The sequence below is a fragment of the Plecotus auritus genome (genome assembly GCF_963455305.1).
Source record: "Plecotus auritus genome assembly, chromosome: 9".
Classification (NCBI taxonomy): Eukaryota; Metazoa; Chordata; class Mammalia; order Chiroptera; family Vespertilionidae; genus Plecotus; species Plecotus auritus.
The window spans coordinates 110,876,823-110,893,968 of NC_137783.1; the positions used below are offsets into that span (position 1 = coordinate 110,876,823).

General features: G+C 53.6%; 1 protein-coding gene across 9 annotated transcripts; it reads right to left on the minus strand.

The window, feature by feature from the left end:
• Positions 1-248: 248 nt before the first annotated feature.
• On the minus strand, positions 249-16,442 carry P2RY2 (purinergic receptor P2Y2). 9 transcript variants are annotated; one of them, XM_080640185.1, is made up of 4 exons: positions 16,294-16,442; positions 14,172-14,282; positions 7,244-7,520; positions 449-2,268 (listed from the first exon to the last, which is right to left on the minus strand). In XM_080640185.1, exon 4 carries the CDS (start codon positions 2,262-2,264, stop codon positions 1,137-1,139), a length of 1,128 nt encoding a protein of 375 aa, XP_080496311.1. In that variant the 5' UTR covers positions 2,265-2,268; positions 7,244-7,520; positions 14,172-14,282; positions 16,294-16,442; the 3' UTR covers positions 449-1,136. The 9 variants fall into 9 exon arrangements, with proteins under 9 accessions (XP_080496306.1, XP_080496311.1, XP_080496314.1 ...); XM_080640188.1 differs by having other exon boundaries at positions 7,244-7,422; positions 16,294-16,373; XM_080640180.1 differs by lacking the exon at positions 14,172-14,282 and having other exon boundaries at positions 249-2,268; positions 16,294-16,423.
• Between the last annotated feature and the right edge of the window lie 704 nt (positions 16,443-17,146).

A 17,146-nucleotide genomic window follows, 5' to 3' on the forward strand; every position in this document is an offset into this window, starting at 1 on the left:
GGTGTCCACAGTCCCACCCCCAACCACTGATGTACTCTCAAGAGTCCCCAAAATCATGTTATATAACCCCTGATTCTGGATCTAAGAAGGGCTAAGGGAGTCAGAGCCCAACATTTACACACCTGGCCAGCACAGCATCTTACCTGGGTAGGGTGTCCCTATAAACTGGGGTGGGTTTCAGCCTGAACAGCAGCCAGTAGGAAAGAGACAGACTCAAACCTACAGGAAAGGCACAAAGACAACCTGAAAGAGGTAGTCACGAAAAAAGTTCTTAAGGACTCAGGTTACATTAACAGAAGTAACCTGACTAGGTGCAAAAGCCAGTTAGCTTTAAGGTGGGGGCTGACCTGGGGTCTAGAGAGGGGACACCTGATATGAGACCACCACTGAGGCAGCTAGTGGGAAGGCAGGTAGCTGACGAGAACAGGTTGGAGAAAGAAATCTAGTGTGCTCGGTGAGAGCTTCTCAGGCTATATTCCCATCCTCCAACCATACAATAGGGCACAAGCGCAGCAGAAAACAACACTTTTAGTATGAGTTACAGCCTCAAACTGGCTCCCAGCCCATGGGAGCCTCCAGATGGTTTTATGAATCAGTTTCCAGATGTTCATCTCTTGAGCTGGGGGTGCTTCTCATTGCTTAGTCCACTGTGGCACCCAGTTCCCCTGTGGGAAGCTCTGGCTCAGCACTGGTTGCAACCGGGGTCTTCTAGTCAGCCTGGGACCCCACCCCTCCCAGGTTGCTCAGGCCCAGATCCTCTGTATGACGTTGGTAAGTCACTTTCCTCTCTTGGTCTGTTTCTCTATTTGACTTGGGTCAGCAGGGCTCTAGCCTATTGGCAGGCACGGCCAGCTATTTTTGTGGGTGAGTCAGGCCCTGAACCCTTGCCTTCTTGAAACCTTATTCCCCAGTTGACACATACAAATAGTGACGGGGCTGTGGGGCACTGTTGAGCTCGCTGGACCACAAAGTGTCCAGAGCCCCTGCCAAGTGACAGAGTGTTGGGGTCATGGCTCCCTGGACCATCCAGCATGAGTCATGATGATCCATATCTGGGGAGATCACCTCATCTGAACAAGTCATAGCCCCTACAGATTCCCCCATACAAGCTTGCACAGGCCGAAGGGGTTTAGGTCTTACAGCCTGATGTCCTTAGTGTTCCCACCACCAGCCAACGGGGACTCCCTGCTGGAGTTCTCACTGCTGGCCGACCCAGCTTCTGCCTTGGTGTCAGTTCTATGAAACCTGCACAGGTCCAGCCGGCGGCCAGCCTGGCCAGTAGGAGTGGGATTTGTGGGTGGCTTGGAATCCCGGGCAAAGCGCACAAGCCTCTGCCCAGCCAGGAAGTAGAGCACGGGGTCAAGGCAACTGTTGGCACTGGCCAGCGGCCGGGTGATCTTGTAAGCCATGTTGATGGCGTTGAGGGTGTGGCAGCTGAGGTCCAGCGAGCGGAAGGAGTAGTAGAGGGTTCGGGTGACGTGGAAAGGCAGGAAGCAGAGGGCGAAAACAGCCAGGACCACGGCGATGGTGCGCACTGACTTGCGCTTGGCGCGCGGCAGGCCGCCCGCGGTCCCGTAGGCTGGCTTTAGCAGCCGCCGCGCCATGAGCACGTAGCAGACCAGGATGGTGGCGAAGGGCACCGCGAAGAGCAGGCCCAGCATGACTGAGATGTAGACCAAGAAGTGGCTGAAGAGATTAGGGGCCGAGGTGTCGTGGCAGGTGATGCGGCTGCCACGTGTGCTGGTGGTGACGAAATAGAGCACGGGTGCTTGGCAGACCAGCACCAGCACCCACACGGCGGCTGCCACCCGCCGGGCGTAGCGGGCTCGACCCCAGCGCAGCGAGCGTAGTGGGCGCAAGACCCCCAGGCAGCGGTGCACGCTTATGCATGTGAGGAAGAGGATGCTGCAGTAAAGGTTGGTGTAGAAGAGGAACCGCACCAGCTTGCAGAGCACCGTGCTGAAGGGCCAGTGGTCGCCGCGGGCGTAGTAATAGACCAGCAGCGGCAGGGAGGCCGCGTACAGCGCGTCCGACACCGCCAGGTGGAACATGTAGGTGGTGGAGGCGTTCCATGTCTTGAGGCGGCAGAGGAAGATGTAGAGCACGGCCACGTTCAGACACAGCCCGAGCACGCACACCACGCCGTAGGACACAGGCAGCAGCACGTACTTGAAGTCCTCGTTGAAGCGGCACTTGTAGCCCAGCTCATCCCCATCCCACGTGTCATTGACGGTGCTGTTCCAGAGGCCCGGGCCTGCGGCCATTGCCCTGAAGGAAAGGGGGCCGGGTGGGGAGAACAGCCTTCAGGGTTTTGGCCAGGCTCATCCAAGAGGATGACACACCCACCTGGCCAGGGATAGGAGCAGATTCCTTTGGTTAAGATCTGCTCAACCACATTTAAGGCCTTCTGACCTGGCTCCCTGGACCCAGACGGCCCAGAACCTCAGAACCCTAGAACCTCAAAAATGCATGAGAATGCATGAGATCCATAAATAGCAGGATCGTACAATTCTAAAACTTTAGAACAGAGGTAGGCAAACTACACACTAAAGGTCAAATCCAACCCAATAAAGCTTTATTGGAATATAGCGTATCCATCTGTTTACAAAGAACTGAACAGTTGCAACAAAGAACATCTGTTCTGCAAAATCTAAAATATTTACCATCTGGCCTTTTACAAAAACAAAGTTTGGCAACTCTATTCTAGAACCTCAGGAGCACAGAATTCTAGATCTGCGATTCTGAACTCTGAAATCTGAGGATTCGAGAAGGTATAATCTCAGATTCATGGACAGGGGTCCTTGAGGCCTATGGGCTCCACCTCACACCCAGTGCCCACTGCCTTCTGAAGTGTTTCTGGCCAATGGGCAGCCCATACCTTCCTGGGGGCATTAGAACATCCTTTCCTTTAGCTTATTCTTTGGCTCTCTAGGGAGGTTCTGGCCCTGTGCCTGGTATTTTGGTATTGAGGAAGTATTTCCAAGGGTCTCCCTCTTCAGTCACTCATTCATTCTCTCAGCAAATATTTTTTATTTTATATTATTTTAGATACTTTTACATCCTGGCACTTTCTGCATCTGTAAACAGTAGTGCAGTTCTCTGGAGTGTGAGTCTACCAGATAGGACAGTGACCCTCCTGAAGATTCCAGAGAAGTCTGGGGTGGAGATGGGAGTGGGGACTTCATTTGTGGGTCAAATTCAGCTTCCTCCAGGCTTACCCAGCTTTTCTTCCACTCTACCACTATCTTGAGGTTCCCCTACCTTGTCCTTAGTGGGTATATAACACACCAACAGGGCCTGACTGCCCAGTGAGCACCTGGAGAACAAGTTATTCACCTTCCTCCTCTCCTCACCCTCACCAATGTGACCAATAAGATCTCTCGCTCATCTGGGAGGCAGGAGACAGATACCCCAGTCTGGAGGGTGATGATATGCCCAAAGGTACCAGAAGGCAGGCTGGAAATCCTAGCAGGGGTCCCTGGTGGACAGTTTGGGACAAACACAAAGAATCACTTTCTAGCCCAGCCAGTGTGGCTCAGTGGTTGAGCGTCAATCCATGAACCAAGAGGTCACCAGCTCAATTCCCAGGTCAGGGCACATGCCCAGGTTGTGGGCTTGATCCCCAGTAGGGGGTGCGCAGGAGGCAGCTGATTGATGATCCTCTCTCATCATTGATGTTTCTCTCTCTCTCTCCCTCTCCCTTCCTCTCTCTAAAAATCAATAAAAACGTATTTTTTAAAAAGAATAATTTTCTAACAGTGAATGGGCAGAGGGGGCTGACCATTTCAAACCGTATTACTATATGTTCTTTTTAAATGTCATCTCATTCCATCCTTACAACATGCTTCTGGGAGCCAGGTTATCATCCCCAATAAAGAGGCTGAGACACAAATCATTCAAGTTATTTGGCCAAGGTCACAGGCTACAATTCCTATCTAGGAATTGGAAGGTGCTATCAGAGGGAGCTAGAAAACTCTCTGCTATGGGGTTGTGCAAGCAGAGTCTTCAGGAGGGCTCCTGTCCTGCGTGTGGGTGTGTCTGGGAGCACACAGAGGGCAGATAATGTGTGAGTCCTTCCTACCCTGATAATCTGAGGCTGTATAATTCCCTTCATGTTGGAAACTGGGGTCCTGAGAGGCTGGAACTTGGGAATTCTGTCGGGCCAGTGATATCCACTCCTTTAGACCCTAAGTTTCATGCCCAGCCTGGCCTCTCAGCCACAGTTCAAGGCCCTTGACGTTGAGGTTAGGGGGGCTGGGGGACACATAGGTGCCTCAGTTTCCCTTATTTCCCAATATTCCACCACCCACCACCCCAGATCTTTCCTGTCTCCTGTTGTCAGCAAAGGTGCAAGCAGGAGGAAGGGAGCCTGTACTGGTGACCTCCCTCCCATGATCATAGATTCCTTCCTAAGGAGCCAGAGCAGATCCAGGGTGAAGAGGCAGGGAGAAGCCTATGTGGTACCAAGTTGAGAGAGAGCTGGGATGGAGGGACTCTGGAAGGGCTAAACTGCTGGGATTCCTCTTGCCCAGGGCCAGGATTCAAGGACCTGGCATTAAGGCATTTCCTGCCTCCCATCCCTGCTCCAAGCAGCCCAGTGTCACCTCCACCCTTGCTGTTGGAGCCACTGCATCAGCCTCTCTGCCTCCAGCCTCATTCCTCCCCAATCCAGAGGGGTCTTTGTAAAAGATAAAGTCATTCCCCCTCTGCCGATCTCACCAGCCCCACCATCCTCTGTGACCTGCAGTTTCCTGAACGTGCCCAACACTTCTCCTCTCTCAGCTTTAGTTCATGTTGCTCCTTCAACCAGGAATCCACTCACACCTTTCATATCTACCTGTTGAAATTACAACTCTTTATCCTTCAGAGCAGCAAGCCCCAGTGATTATGAAGAACCTGGCCTCTGGAGTCAGACCTCCTAATTCCACTTCTATAAAATGAGGTGATTACTGGAACCTATATCACAGAACTGCTGTGAGGATGAAGTGAGTAATCGGTATAAAATGTTTGGAGCAATGCTTGGCACACAGTAGGTATGCTGTGATGTTATGAGCTTCAAGGCTCAGCTCAGATGTGGCCTTCTCTTGAAATTTTTGGGATGCTCTCTCAGGCCACTGGTGGAGGAGCAACAGGTCTTGACTGAAGGCAGGTGAGTGTGGTAGGCCAGGGGAGTGCTGATGAGCCCAAAGCTAGGGCCAGGCCTGGGACCTCTGATGGGAGAGATCTGAGAGCTGTTTGGGAGGAGGGCTGGAGAGACTGGCCCAGAAGAAGTCTGGATGGAATTGGGCAGGAGAGGGAGGCAGACAAGAGGCCCGGCTCAGGGGTTGGGAGGAGGAGCAGGAGAGGGGAGAGGAGGAATTCAGTGTCAGACATTGTAAGTGTGGGGAGCCCTGAAGGGGTATGGTGGGATGTGGGAGAAGGCTGGGGCCATCAGATCTGACACTTTGGGAGATGGGCTGGGAGTTGCTGGCTCGCAGAAGCTGCAGGAGGAGTGTGGAGGCCAAGTATGAGGCTGAGGACCTGTAGAAGGGCCACCAGCTTGGGGTGTCCAGCCCAGCCACAGAACCTCAGTGACATTAGGCATTTCCTGCCCTCCTGAGACTCAGCTCTCTCAAGGGCTGAATTCCCTGGCCTTGGAGAACTGCGGCAATAAAACCTCCCTCATGAGGTCCTCTTCCCACTGGAGATAGGGAGAGTGGCCCCTCCATGTCATCCAGTCCCACCTCTGCGCTGCTGCTTTGGCTCCAGCCCCAAGGCAGGTGTCTCCTCAGAGTCGGCCAATATCCCATTGCTCTGCACAATGCTCTTGCTAATCACTTGTGGTGGAATCTCTGACACTAATAAGAGGGGTGGAGACTTCCTTAAGTTTCCAGTGAACCTAGGGAGCTGCCCTTTCCACCTGCTCTAAGATATCCTGGCCTCCTCCCTCCCAGGCCAGCTGGGGGTTCCATTGCCATGGCCCCCATCCAGACTGACTGCCCACCCTCTCCCTCCACAGGCTGGCTCACCAGCCTGTGATTACACCTTTCCTGCCTCCCAGCCTTTTCTATGAAGACAGCCAAGTCCTGTCTTCTCTCTTTTCTGACCTCCGATGCCCTTGGGGCCTCACTCCCTGCTCCCTTGGGACTAGCTTCTGCCTAACTTTGTCTCACACCACTCACCAGCCCCTCCATGTCCAGTTCTGGCTGGCCCTGCCCTGAAGAGCTCCTAGTCTGGAGGGAGCTATGAGCCATGCAAGTGCCCTACCAGGCTTCCTTGCCTTTGTGCATGCTGTTCTTTCTGTCTGGAAACCCACCCACATTGCACTCCATTCTTCCCATCCCTCAAGGTTCTCTTCAAATGTCACCTCATCTCTGAAGCTGTCCTCTTAACACTACCCCCAGGCATTCCTCATACCCTGTTAGTAATTTGTCCATCCACCTTCTACCCCAACACATTCCAGGTACTCCCAGAGGACTGGGACTATCTGATTCTTTTCTCTGTCCCTAGCCAACAAGAGGCCTGATTTAAAGCAGGTATAACATGAATGAGATAATGAATGAGTGAGTGAGTGAGTGAATGAGTGAATGAATGAATGAAGCACAAAAGGCTATGGGAGCCCAGAGGAGGATGAGCTTTATGACAGTGGCTCTCCTTTCCCTTATTCCTCTGAGAGCCTCCCAGAGGACAATGGCACTTAAAATATTTCTCAGCTGCTGACCCTCAGTGGCCAGGAGTCACCCCAGCTCTCCTGAGGCCCAGCGGACCTAAGGTTCCTGGATTGTCTCTCTTTCAAGAGATTCAGGGAAGGCCCTACCCTTCTCTGGACAGAGGGAGGGTAACTGGACCCAGATATTCTGGAGATGGGTCAGCTGTCTAAGCTAACCACATTCTTTTATTTCATCCACCTCTGGCTCAGATCCTGGGTCAGAAGCTCCTGATCCTGGAGCCCCATCCCCTCACTTTGTAGGGGTCAAGCCTGGGATGAGCAGCTTCCACAGAGCATCTCAGTTTTATCCCCAACCCTCATTCCTCAGCAGATACTGCCACAGAGCTATTTGTTCAAGGTCACACTGCCAGGAATTGGAAAAATTGGGCTTGTTACCCAGGGCTGTCTGGCTCCAAAGCCTGAATTAATCTCAGCATGGGATGAGGAAGCAGGGCAGGGATCCCCTTGACCTACCTCTGGTTCAGTGTATACACATACATGCACACACCTGCCCCAGCCTCCTAGCCAGTGGACCCCGCCCTCGCACGTCCGTACCTGACCGGCCCCGGCTCTCGTTGTCAGGATGCTCAGTGCCCGCTCAGGTTCCTCACTCATGAATGCACAGGCTTGGACAGGGCTGCAGGGAACTCTGCAGGAAACAGGAAAAACAGGTCCCCCGCCTGGGGCCGCACCCAGCTTCCAGCATTTCTCAGGGTAGGCAGTGTTGTGGGCTCCTGAGACACAGGGAGGTGGAGACCGTGTGGGCTCTGGATCAAGGGAAGCCAGCCAGGCCAAGCCCTCCCGGGGCCACCTGCTCTGCTCCAACCTTGGCCTGAAAGAGGCAGAGAGGTGACTTGGTGTGCTGGTCCCAGTAGGGGTCTCCTCTGCCCACCAGTCATCCACCCTCAGCTTACAGGCTCCAGGGATGGCTGTTCCCAGCCTCCTTCCCCAGGAGCCCCCTTTCACAGGAAGGTGGCTCTGCCAGAGAAGGTCTCCCCGTGTCCTGCAGAGCTGAGCCTCTAATACCCCTTCCCTTGATTTTGGTTCTGTGCTTCAGCCCCACAACAGGAAACAGTTACCCTCCTTGCCCGGTATACACTTGACAATACTTCAGCCAACCCAGTTTTGCTCAAGCTGAGTCTATCTGGAATATCCCTTTTCCCTCTAATCCAGTGGTTCTCAACCTTTCTAATGCCGCGACCCTTTAATACAGTTCCTCATGTTGTGGTGACCCCCAACCATAAAATTATTTTCGTTGCTACTTCATAACTGTAATTTTGCTACTGTTAATGAATCGTAATGTAAATATCTGTCTTTTCCGATGGTCTTCGGCTCTATAGCAGCGGTTCTCAACCTGTGGGTCGCGACCATCGGAAAACACAGGTTGAGAACCGCTGCTGTAGAGCCTAAGACCATCGGAAAACACAGATATTTACATTACGATTCATTAACAGTAGCAAAATTACAGTAATGAAGTAGCAACGAAAATAATTTTATGGTTGGGGGTCACCACAACATGAGGAACTGTATTAAAGGGTCACGGCATTAAAAAGGTTGAGAACCACTGCTCTAATCATTCCTCCATAGGTGTTGTAAACACACACAAACATTCACAGGCATGGACACACCTAGATACACAGCTACACAGAGATGCATACAATCACACTGAGACAGATACAAAGTGCACACACACAGTCCCAGTCAGGGCCTGAAATAGCCTTTAGAAATCAGTGTGCCAAACTCCCATTTGACAGAAGAAACTGAGACTCAAGGCCTCACAGTAAGTCAGCGATGCAGACAAGATCAGAAGCCAAGCCGTCTGGGCTCTGGCCCTGGTTTTTGTCTTGCCTGGGAGCCCCTCACACACACCAGGCACAGGGCTGCAGTGAGGGTGTGGTTACCTAGTAGACCCTCTGTGTGGACAGGTCCCAGCATCCATCAGAATCTCAGACACATCACAGGGGGAAAAGGACATCCCTTTTCTGTCGCCTTCATTTCTCCACAGCGGGGGAGTGGGGTTTGAGATAGTGGAGGCCAGGTCCCCAGGCTGGGGTGCAGCGCGAGCATGGCGGAAAGTGGAGGGAGGAGATGGGTGGCTGCAGGAATGGACGGGAGTAAAGGCACTGGGAAATAACCCTGGGCACCGTGTTCCTAGTGGGCCTTGCCCCAGGATCCTCAGGCTGACCTGCGCCAGTGGGCAGGTAGCTCTGTGCAAGTCTGCTCTGGAGTCTAGTGGCAAGATGAAAGAACTTCACCTTTTCACCTGACTCCGCCCAGGGTCACACCCTGTCTTCTCCTTAGGTGAGGCCTTCACTCAACAGACTAAGGTGGAGCACAATTCTTTCTCAAAACCACCCTCCGATTTCTGAGAAGGGTTTCCACCATCCATCTTTCCAGGCTTCAAACCTCTAATATGCCCTTGACAACCTCTCTCTGTCCCACCCATGTGAAAACCACCACTCACCAACTCCTGTCAGTTCAACCAGTAGAGTGACTAAGGGATAGCACTTTTCCCCACCTAGTGGCCTTAGGCCTGCATGTCTCCTCCACATTGTACCAACACTCTCTCTTGTCCCCTTCCATCTACTCCTGCCCTCCTGTCCATCTTTTGTATGGCAGTCACAGGTCTTCTTAGAACATGAATCTGACCATGTACTGTGGAGCTCAGAACCTTTCCATGGCTCCCTATTACCTGGACTATGTCCAAGCACCTAAGCCTGACACTCCAGGCCCTGCCAAGCCTCTAGACCAGCAGTTGCCAACTGGTGGTCCGCGGACCACTGGTGGTCCTGTGCTCCAAAAGGTTGGCTTCTGCTGCTCCAGACAGCCCACCCTCTCTACCTCCACCCTTATCTTTCTGTGCCAAGCACAGCAGGAGCCGTCTCATGGTCTATCTTTGCTCAGAAACTCCATCCCTTAACTTCTAACAGTAATATCATCACAAGAGAGGATTGCTTTCTCTGCCAAGTTCCATCTTTGGTGGCTTCACAGATCCCTTCTCACTTAATCCCGAGGAGCTTAGAGAAGCAAAACAACCTCTCCAAGGTCACAAAGTTAGCAAATGGCAGAGCAGCCTGGTCTGTCTGACTTGAGGAGCTGTGCCCTGACCACCACCTCCTTCCCTCCCAGGCCTAGGTTCTCCTCTTCAGGAAGCTCCCTGACTAGCCCTCGGTGAGCCCCTTGGCTCTGCTTTCCTGGTCGGTTCTCTACCACAGGGAATGCCCTACAGGCAGGGCCCAGGATCTACTCTTCCTAGTACTTTCTAGGTATGAAGCAGCCATGATCATGATGGTTATTGTACCCATCTCACAGGTTAAAAAAAACACTAAAGCCAGAAAGTGCCAAGCCAAACATGCAGAATACCTGCCCCACTGACTTGGCTCTGCCTCTCCCCCACCCTGGGTCCCAGGCCAGTGTGCCCAAAGCCGGGTGAAAGGGCTGGGCAGTTCCCAGGCCAGCTGAGGAATTTCCAGGGTGGTTAGAAGACATTCCAGCTCTTCCACTAGGGTGGCTCTGGAATGTACCCGCTCACCCACCCACCTAGCTGGCCCTGTCCAGACTGGAAGGGGGTTGTGACCCATCACCATTCTGGAAACCTCCGCTGCCTGCTTCTGCTGTGAAGGGAAGCAGAAGACCTGGACCTGGAATATCATCGAGGGACAGGGGAGGGCCCCAGGCAGGTGGAAAATCCCAGCTCTGTCATTCTCAGCTGTGGGACCTGGATAAGTCTCCTCTCCACAACTTAAGTCTCAATCCCTGACCATCGAAGAACAGTATCTTAGGAAGACAAGAGAGGCAGGAAATGCACAGGAATTTGGGGCACAGTAGCAAGGTCACAGATCAAGTTTCCCACACTGAAGGCCACCCTCAGGGGCCCTCAGCAAGAACTTGATCCCACCACATTTCTTCACTCACTCATCCTTTTACAGAGGTTGTCATATTGATGCCTGTCCCTGTATAGGGCTCTGGGAATTCCAAGGCGGGTCACTGTCAAGGTTGGCAAAGAAGGGGTAGGTAGCACATGGGAGAAGACCCAGAAATAGGTAATGACAACTCAGGGTGATCGGGGCTGAAGAAAGCAGAGGCAATAGGGCTAAAGCAGACAAGAGGACCCCTAATGAGAATGGGGAGGTGGTCAAGGAAGGCTTCCTGGAGGAGAGGACACCTGACCTGTATTTTGGAAGGGGTCAGGTGAGCAAAGAGAGAAAAGCAGAGTGAGCAAAAACCAGGGCACTAGATCACACAGAATGTTTGGGGAACTGTTAGTCATCCCTGTGGACTGAGGGGAGAAGGCTGGGTTAAAAGAGAGGGAGCATCTTGGAAGTCATTCTCTGTCCCCTCCCAAATCTCATCCACAGAGCTGAAGGCCAGTGGGCCCCAGCCTTGCCTGGAGTGCTTTCTACACCACAAACCCTGACTGGGCTCATCTGGGGCAATAGCTGAGGAGGTAACCTCAGATGTTATCGACAGGTGCTGTTGCAAAGTAAAACCTCTGCAGCCTCTACAGGAAGCCCTTGTGCTCTGCAGCCCCTCTGGAGGCACGCTCCCTCTTGGGAGCCCTCAGGATCTTGGCTGTGGGAGCGACATGTTGGGGTTGAGCTCAGAGCATCTGAGTGTGTGGGTTTCAGATCAGCCCGTCTGGTCCTCCCACCTCAGATAAGGTAACTGAGACTCCTTAAGAGTAAGGGCCTTACTCAAGGTCTGGTGTTCTAATTCTAGTATTTTCAGTGTGGAGTTGAGGACCTGCACCCTCACCTCAGGGCAGGACTCCAAACTACCTGTCCTACTACCCCTGGCCTGGCACGGTCCAGCCCAGCCCCACCCAGCACAAGGCGATAGAGATGCACTGCTAAACTGAACTAGTTCAGAACCACAAGGCCCTGGACTTCACATCAACCTATCACAATCCAGATTCCTCCAGCCAGACTCAAGAGGCGAGAACCCTGGGTTCAGGCTCCAACTTGGAACTGCCCATGCTGTGCAATCTTGGTCAAGCTGGTTCCCCTCTCTGAGCCTTGTGTTCTTCAGTGGTCAGTTGGGGATAGTCACCACTACACAAGACAGCTCATGAGGAATGACAGGTGGGTGCTCCATGGGGCTAGCAAATCATGCACTGTCCTGCTATGGGGGCTGCATCTCTTGTCATGGCGGAGACACGAAACACTTCTCAGCAGGGGGCCCTCCTAGGTGCTCCAGCAGAGGGGCCATGGTCAGGACAGTCAGGGAAAGTTCCTGGAAAGGGCTGTAATCAGGTATGAAGAGAAGCAGAAAGAATCCAGGTTGGAAGAAAAAAGGGAGAGTGGAGGACCCAAAGTAGAAAAAGGTACAAAGCTGAAGAATGGGATACAAGTGAGTCTATGATTCAGAGACTGTCTCATTCTGGGTTCATTGGTACTTACAGTCCAATTGCAAGAGTCTCTGGTTCTTGGAGTAAATGCTAAATGTTTCTTTAATTCTGAGATTTTCAGAACCACAGGAGTCTGGACCCTCAGAATAATACAATCGTAAGTCATTTTCCCAGGAGCCAAAGTCTCAGCAAACACATGTCAATGCCCCCATGTGCCTGACCTCAGAGGGACCCTGCAAATCCAGACTCAGCTCAGACTCAGTCAAGCCCTTGAAGAGCTCCCCTCTGAATGGGGAGAAAGCCACATACATGGATCAAGTCTACTTGGGTGATCAAGTCATGACCAAAGGAAGCCCAGGGGCCATGGAGCTCATAGAACCCATAACCAGCCTGGTAAGGTGGCCAGGAAGAGCTTCCCAGAGGAGGGGCATTTGAGCTGGGTCCTGATAGATGATTAGGGGTTTGTTAGGTGGATACAGACGTAGGAGAGCATTGAAGGCAGAAGGAAGAGCAGGTACAAAGACTCAGTGGTGTGATAGTGTGGACTGTTTGCATAAAGCCAGGGGTCATGTGAGGTTGGAGTGGAGGGACAGGTGGCACAGAATGCGTATGTGTGAGGGGGAGGGCTGCAGGACTCACATGGAATGCCAGGCTGAAGAACTTGGCCTCTATCCTGAGGATAATGGGAAGCCATGACAGGACTTAAGCAGGGAAGGACATGGTCTGAGTTGACTTTTGTAGAGAGAGTGCCACGTGGAAGGTGATTAGGAGGAGGGAGACTCCCCCAACTCAGGGGGAGAGGGGAGGGTCATGTGGGCCCCAAGAAGTCTGAGGGAGGCCCTTCTCCCATGCTCCAGTGCTCAGGCAGTGTCATTGTCAATACAATAACAGTGACAGGGTACCAGGATAGAGGGCCGAGGAGGAAGTAGTTGCCCAAAAGGGCCCAGGCTGCCCACTCTTGCAGCAGGAACTCTAGTTATTCATCCTAAAGCAGAAATGACTCAGGGCTAAGATATGCTGAGGCAAGGGAGTGGAGGAACTCCTCTGCTCAAGAACCAACTGTAGCTCTCCATGGAGCAAGGCCCTCCTCTTCCACTATACGCCCACTTTCACCTGGTCATTCATTTCCCAGACACTTACTGGCATCTCTTTTAGCCCAACCTGTGTTGGGTGATGTGGACATAGAGGGAAAGCAGGCCTGGCCTGGCCAAGTCCTGCAACTGACCTCTAGGATGAGTACAGAGGTCAGGATGGGCCCCCACACCAGCTTCCCCACCGTCAGGCCTGCGCAGCTGGGGAGGCCAGGCCTGAGAACACAAAGGCTGCCCAAGAAGAAGATGTAGGCCAACGGGCATGCTAGACAGGTCCACAGAAGGCAGTTCAGGGAGAGGAAAGATTTCTTTAGGGGCACCTCTATCTCCTCTCACCAGATCAGCAAGGCTTCCCTAGTCCTGTGGGCAGGACTGAACGGGCATTAGATTATCAGCAACTGGGTAATCAGGCCACAGCAAGACCTAAAGACAGGTTTTCAGGGCAGGATTCAGACTTTCTTCAGCCTGAAAGCCGGAGGACCAGGCTGCATCTGGATGGGGCTTCTGTCTTGAATGGGGAGATATAAGCTGGAGCAGGTAGGCAGGAGCCCCAGCTTTTACCTTGGCTTTGTGATCTTGTTTCCTGAGCCCCTATTTGCTCATTTGCAAAATGGGGATAATAATTCCTCCCTAACAGGGTTGGTGTAGGGACATTTATAAATTACTCCTAGTGAGCAGAGGTGGCACAGGCAGAGGAGGGCAGTCAACAGTTAAAATTCCCCAAGCAGTTAAAGTGATCCCTTGCTATTGCACCTATTTTCTGTTATTGCCTTCAAAATGCATTTCAGTCTTTGAGTATCACACATCTTCCCTGTGCATTGCAGCTTACAAAGGCCTTTCTTGACCACTATCTTAAGAATCCTCATAGCAACCTAGCATTTGAAGAGGTAAGGATCATTGACAGCCATTTATGAGGGTCTCCCACTGTGATCCTCCAACCCATTTAGCCAGGCTTCAAGACAGCCCAAGGCAGGAAAGAGAGAAAAGTGACAAACCGTCCATGCCAGGACCTCCCCACGCACAGATTCTCAGCACAGGGCCTTACCAGTTCTAGCCTCCTTTTAGAGGCTGGCGAAGTAGGAGTTGTCCCAAGGTCACCCAGCAAGTTGGGGGCAGAGCTGGGATGTGATCAATCACTCACTGGTCCCCTGGCTCCCTAAGGGGGAGGGAAAGTCCTAAGTGTCCTCAAATTCCTCAGCAAAAGCATCTGAGCGGTCAGGGAAGTGTTTAAACAAGGGGGTAAGGGCTCATAGTTGAAACAATGCCTGGATGATTCTGGAAACAATATCACAAATGCCCTGACCTCCATGCACCTAGCACTACTCAATCCATTCTCCATCCTGCAGCCAGAGAGCTTTCTGAAATGTGCTCTGACCACGAGTCTCCCTGCTCATAAACCTTCCATGGCTCCCTATAGCCTTCAGATGAAATCCAAGTTTTCAGCCTATTTACTCTGGGTCCTGTAGTGCCCCAGGATACACTGTTCTGATATCCTGTGCCACCCACTCGGATGACCTGATTCTGGGTTCCCCTTCTTTGTAATGACATAGATCTCCACTGTAGAAGGCCTTCATTGGGGAAGCTGGGGACAGGGCAGAGGATAGGCGCTGCTCAGTTCAGTTCAGCCCTGTGCAGGGTGCTGGCAACACAAAAATAAACCCCAGTTCCTGCCCTCCAGGGGGCCTCAGACCTGGGGATTGGAAAGGAAACAGACAGAGGCCATGACAGTCCAAGTGAGAGCAGGGCTGTCAGCACCGGGACTGCAAGATCCCAGAAGAACCCAAACTAGCTGGGGGATCAAGGAGGGCTTCCCAGAGGAGGAGACATCTGAGCTGGGCCGAACTGGGGAAGAGGAGAGTAGGAAGGCATTTCAAGCAGTGAGCTTAGAATACACAGTGATCCAGAGGCAAGGAACTGCCCAGTATGTGTAGCAGACTCCATGCAGTTACTAGCGGGTGAAGAGTCAGGTGGGAGAGAGGGCTAGAGAGGCTGGCAAGGATCAGTTGTTGGAGGCCTTGAGTCCCAGGCTGAGGGGTTCAGGCTGGGTCCTGTGGAAGTCCTGTGGAAGTTTAGCCCAGAGAGAACTGTTGGGATTTGGGTTTCAGGAAGTTCCCTCTAGGAACTGATCCCACCCCAAGCTGTGAGCCTGTCCAAGAAGACATTGGTGTTGAACAGGACCCACACATCAGCTCCTCAAGGGCCCTCAAGTTCCCCATCATTGTTCTTTCCCTTTCGCAGGTGAGGCCGTGAGGCTCAGCGTAGGAACATGCCTTGCCCAGGTCACACAGTGGCTAAGGCAGGATAGGAATATAGATCTCTGATTCTCAGGGAACTTTTGGGGCTCGGGTCTGCTCAAAGAATCTCCTTCCCAACCACTCCTACCCACTGAGATAACTGATACTTTAACTGAGGCCTCACCCTGGCCCTCAAGAGCTCCCCATTATCCCAGCCTAGATCCAAAAACAAACCGGGCACCTAAGACTGTGATCCCAAGGATACTGAAAGGAACAGTTCTAGTCCACAGCAGGGCTTGGCCCTTACGTCTGGCTCCAAGGGTCCCAAACCTGCAGCCCTGGTTGGGGAGTGGAGGGAAGGCACTGCCTTTTTCCAGACAGACCCTTCCTACAGCACCACCGGCCAGATTAACAGTCCCCTGACAGAGGCTTAACTGCCCTTTCAGGCCACTGCCCCAATCACCGCCTCTCTTCCCCCCGCCCCCACCCCAAGTCTTACCGACGCCCAGAGTCGGGGGTGGGCCACCCAGAGTGCCCCGGAATGAGCCGGCCTCTAGGGGTCCGTGGGTCTCCAGCCGCCACCCGGGCGCCCACTCCAGAGCGCGCGTACACACACACACACACACACACACAAACAAGTTTTACAAGTTCAGCTATTGACACTGCAGGGGCGCACGCTCTCACTCACCAACACACAGACGCTCCCAAATACGAGGACACACTCACGGGGTATCCGTCCACATGCCCCGTGATCAATGCTCCAGTGGACACAGAGTTCGACTCCGACCCCCAGCGCGCTCACACTGGCTCGCAACCCAGCCAAACGCGCGCGGCTCTGCTTTCCCACCGCTCCGTCCGTCCGCACCGCCGCTTCCCCAGCGCAAACGCCTACCGCTCCCCGCCTCCGGCCTCTCCAGGCGGCCCGCCCCTCACCTCCGCGGGTGCTTGTCCGCCAGCCGCGGGGCGGCCACCGCTCCCGGGTGCCCGCGCCCGCGTCCTGCCGCCGCTGCCGCAGGGACCCACGTGCCAGGAGGCCCCACCCGCCCGACGTCGCTCCCACACCGGCTGGGTCATGCAGGGGCGAACGGACTCTGGACAGACTCTGGAACCGCCCCGCCCCGCCCCGTCCTGACACCCAGCCACCGGCTTAGGGACGCTGCCGAGCCACACGGCCGAGGGGTCAACGCATCTGCCCAGGGTGCTGCTTGGGGAGGGGCTGGCGGCCACAGTCCTGCTGCCTGGCTGAGGTTTTCAGCGACGCTCAAGTTTTGCAAAGTTTGTCTAGTGCTTGTGTGGCTCCTGTCGCTGCCCACCGCGAGACCGTGCCCAGAACCTGTGCCCTCTCCTCCCGGGACCTGCTTAGAGCACCACCCAGAGAACTCTCCTCCCTGGGGCTGGGGAGGGGTGGTGGGCGCTCCTCGCGGCCTCAGGGAGGAAATCCCGGCATTCAGGGTCCTGCTGGTCTCCAGCTCCAGAGAGGAGAGTGGGAGCCTCCTCTATGCTCCCTTCGCTTAATGTCATTCAGAGTCATTAGAAATTTCCTGAACACCCCCATCTTTTTGGTCCCCCATCTTTGAGCTGCTTCCCATGAGCTGCCTTCTCAGACTACTCCAGCCAAACACACGTCACTCGCTGCTCTGCCCTTACCCCTACTCTGATGGCTTTCCGTGGTCAAGGACCCTTTCCTCCGCTGTGATCTTCGGGAGAGCAGGGACCAGGTCTGCCTCCTTCCTGCTGCGGTCCCAGCAGTCCAGGAATTGTTGAACATGTGAATGGATGAATGAGT

What these genes read in the sequence shown, in the direction of transcription:
- P2RY2 (XM_080640180.1), bottom strand. Translation starts at nt 2,264, where the DNA reads ATGGCCGCAGGCCCGGGCCTCTGGAACAGCACCGTCAATGACACGTGG.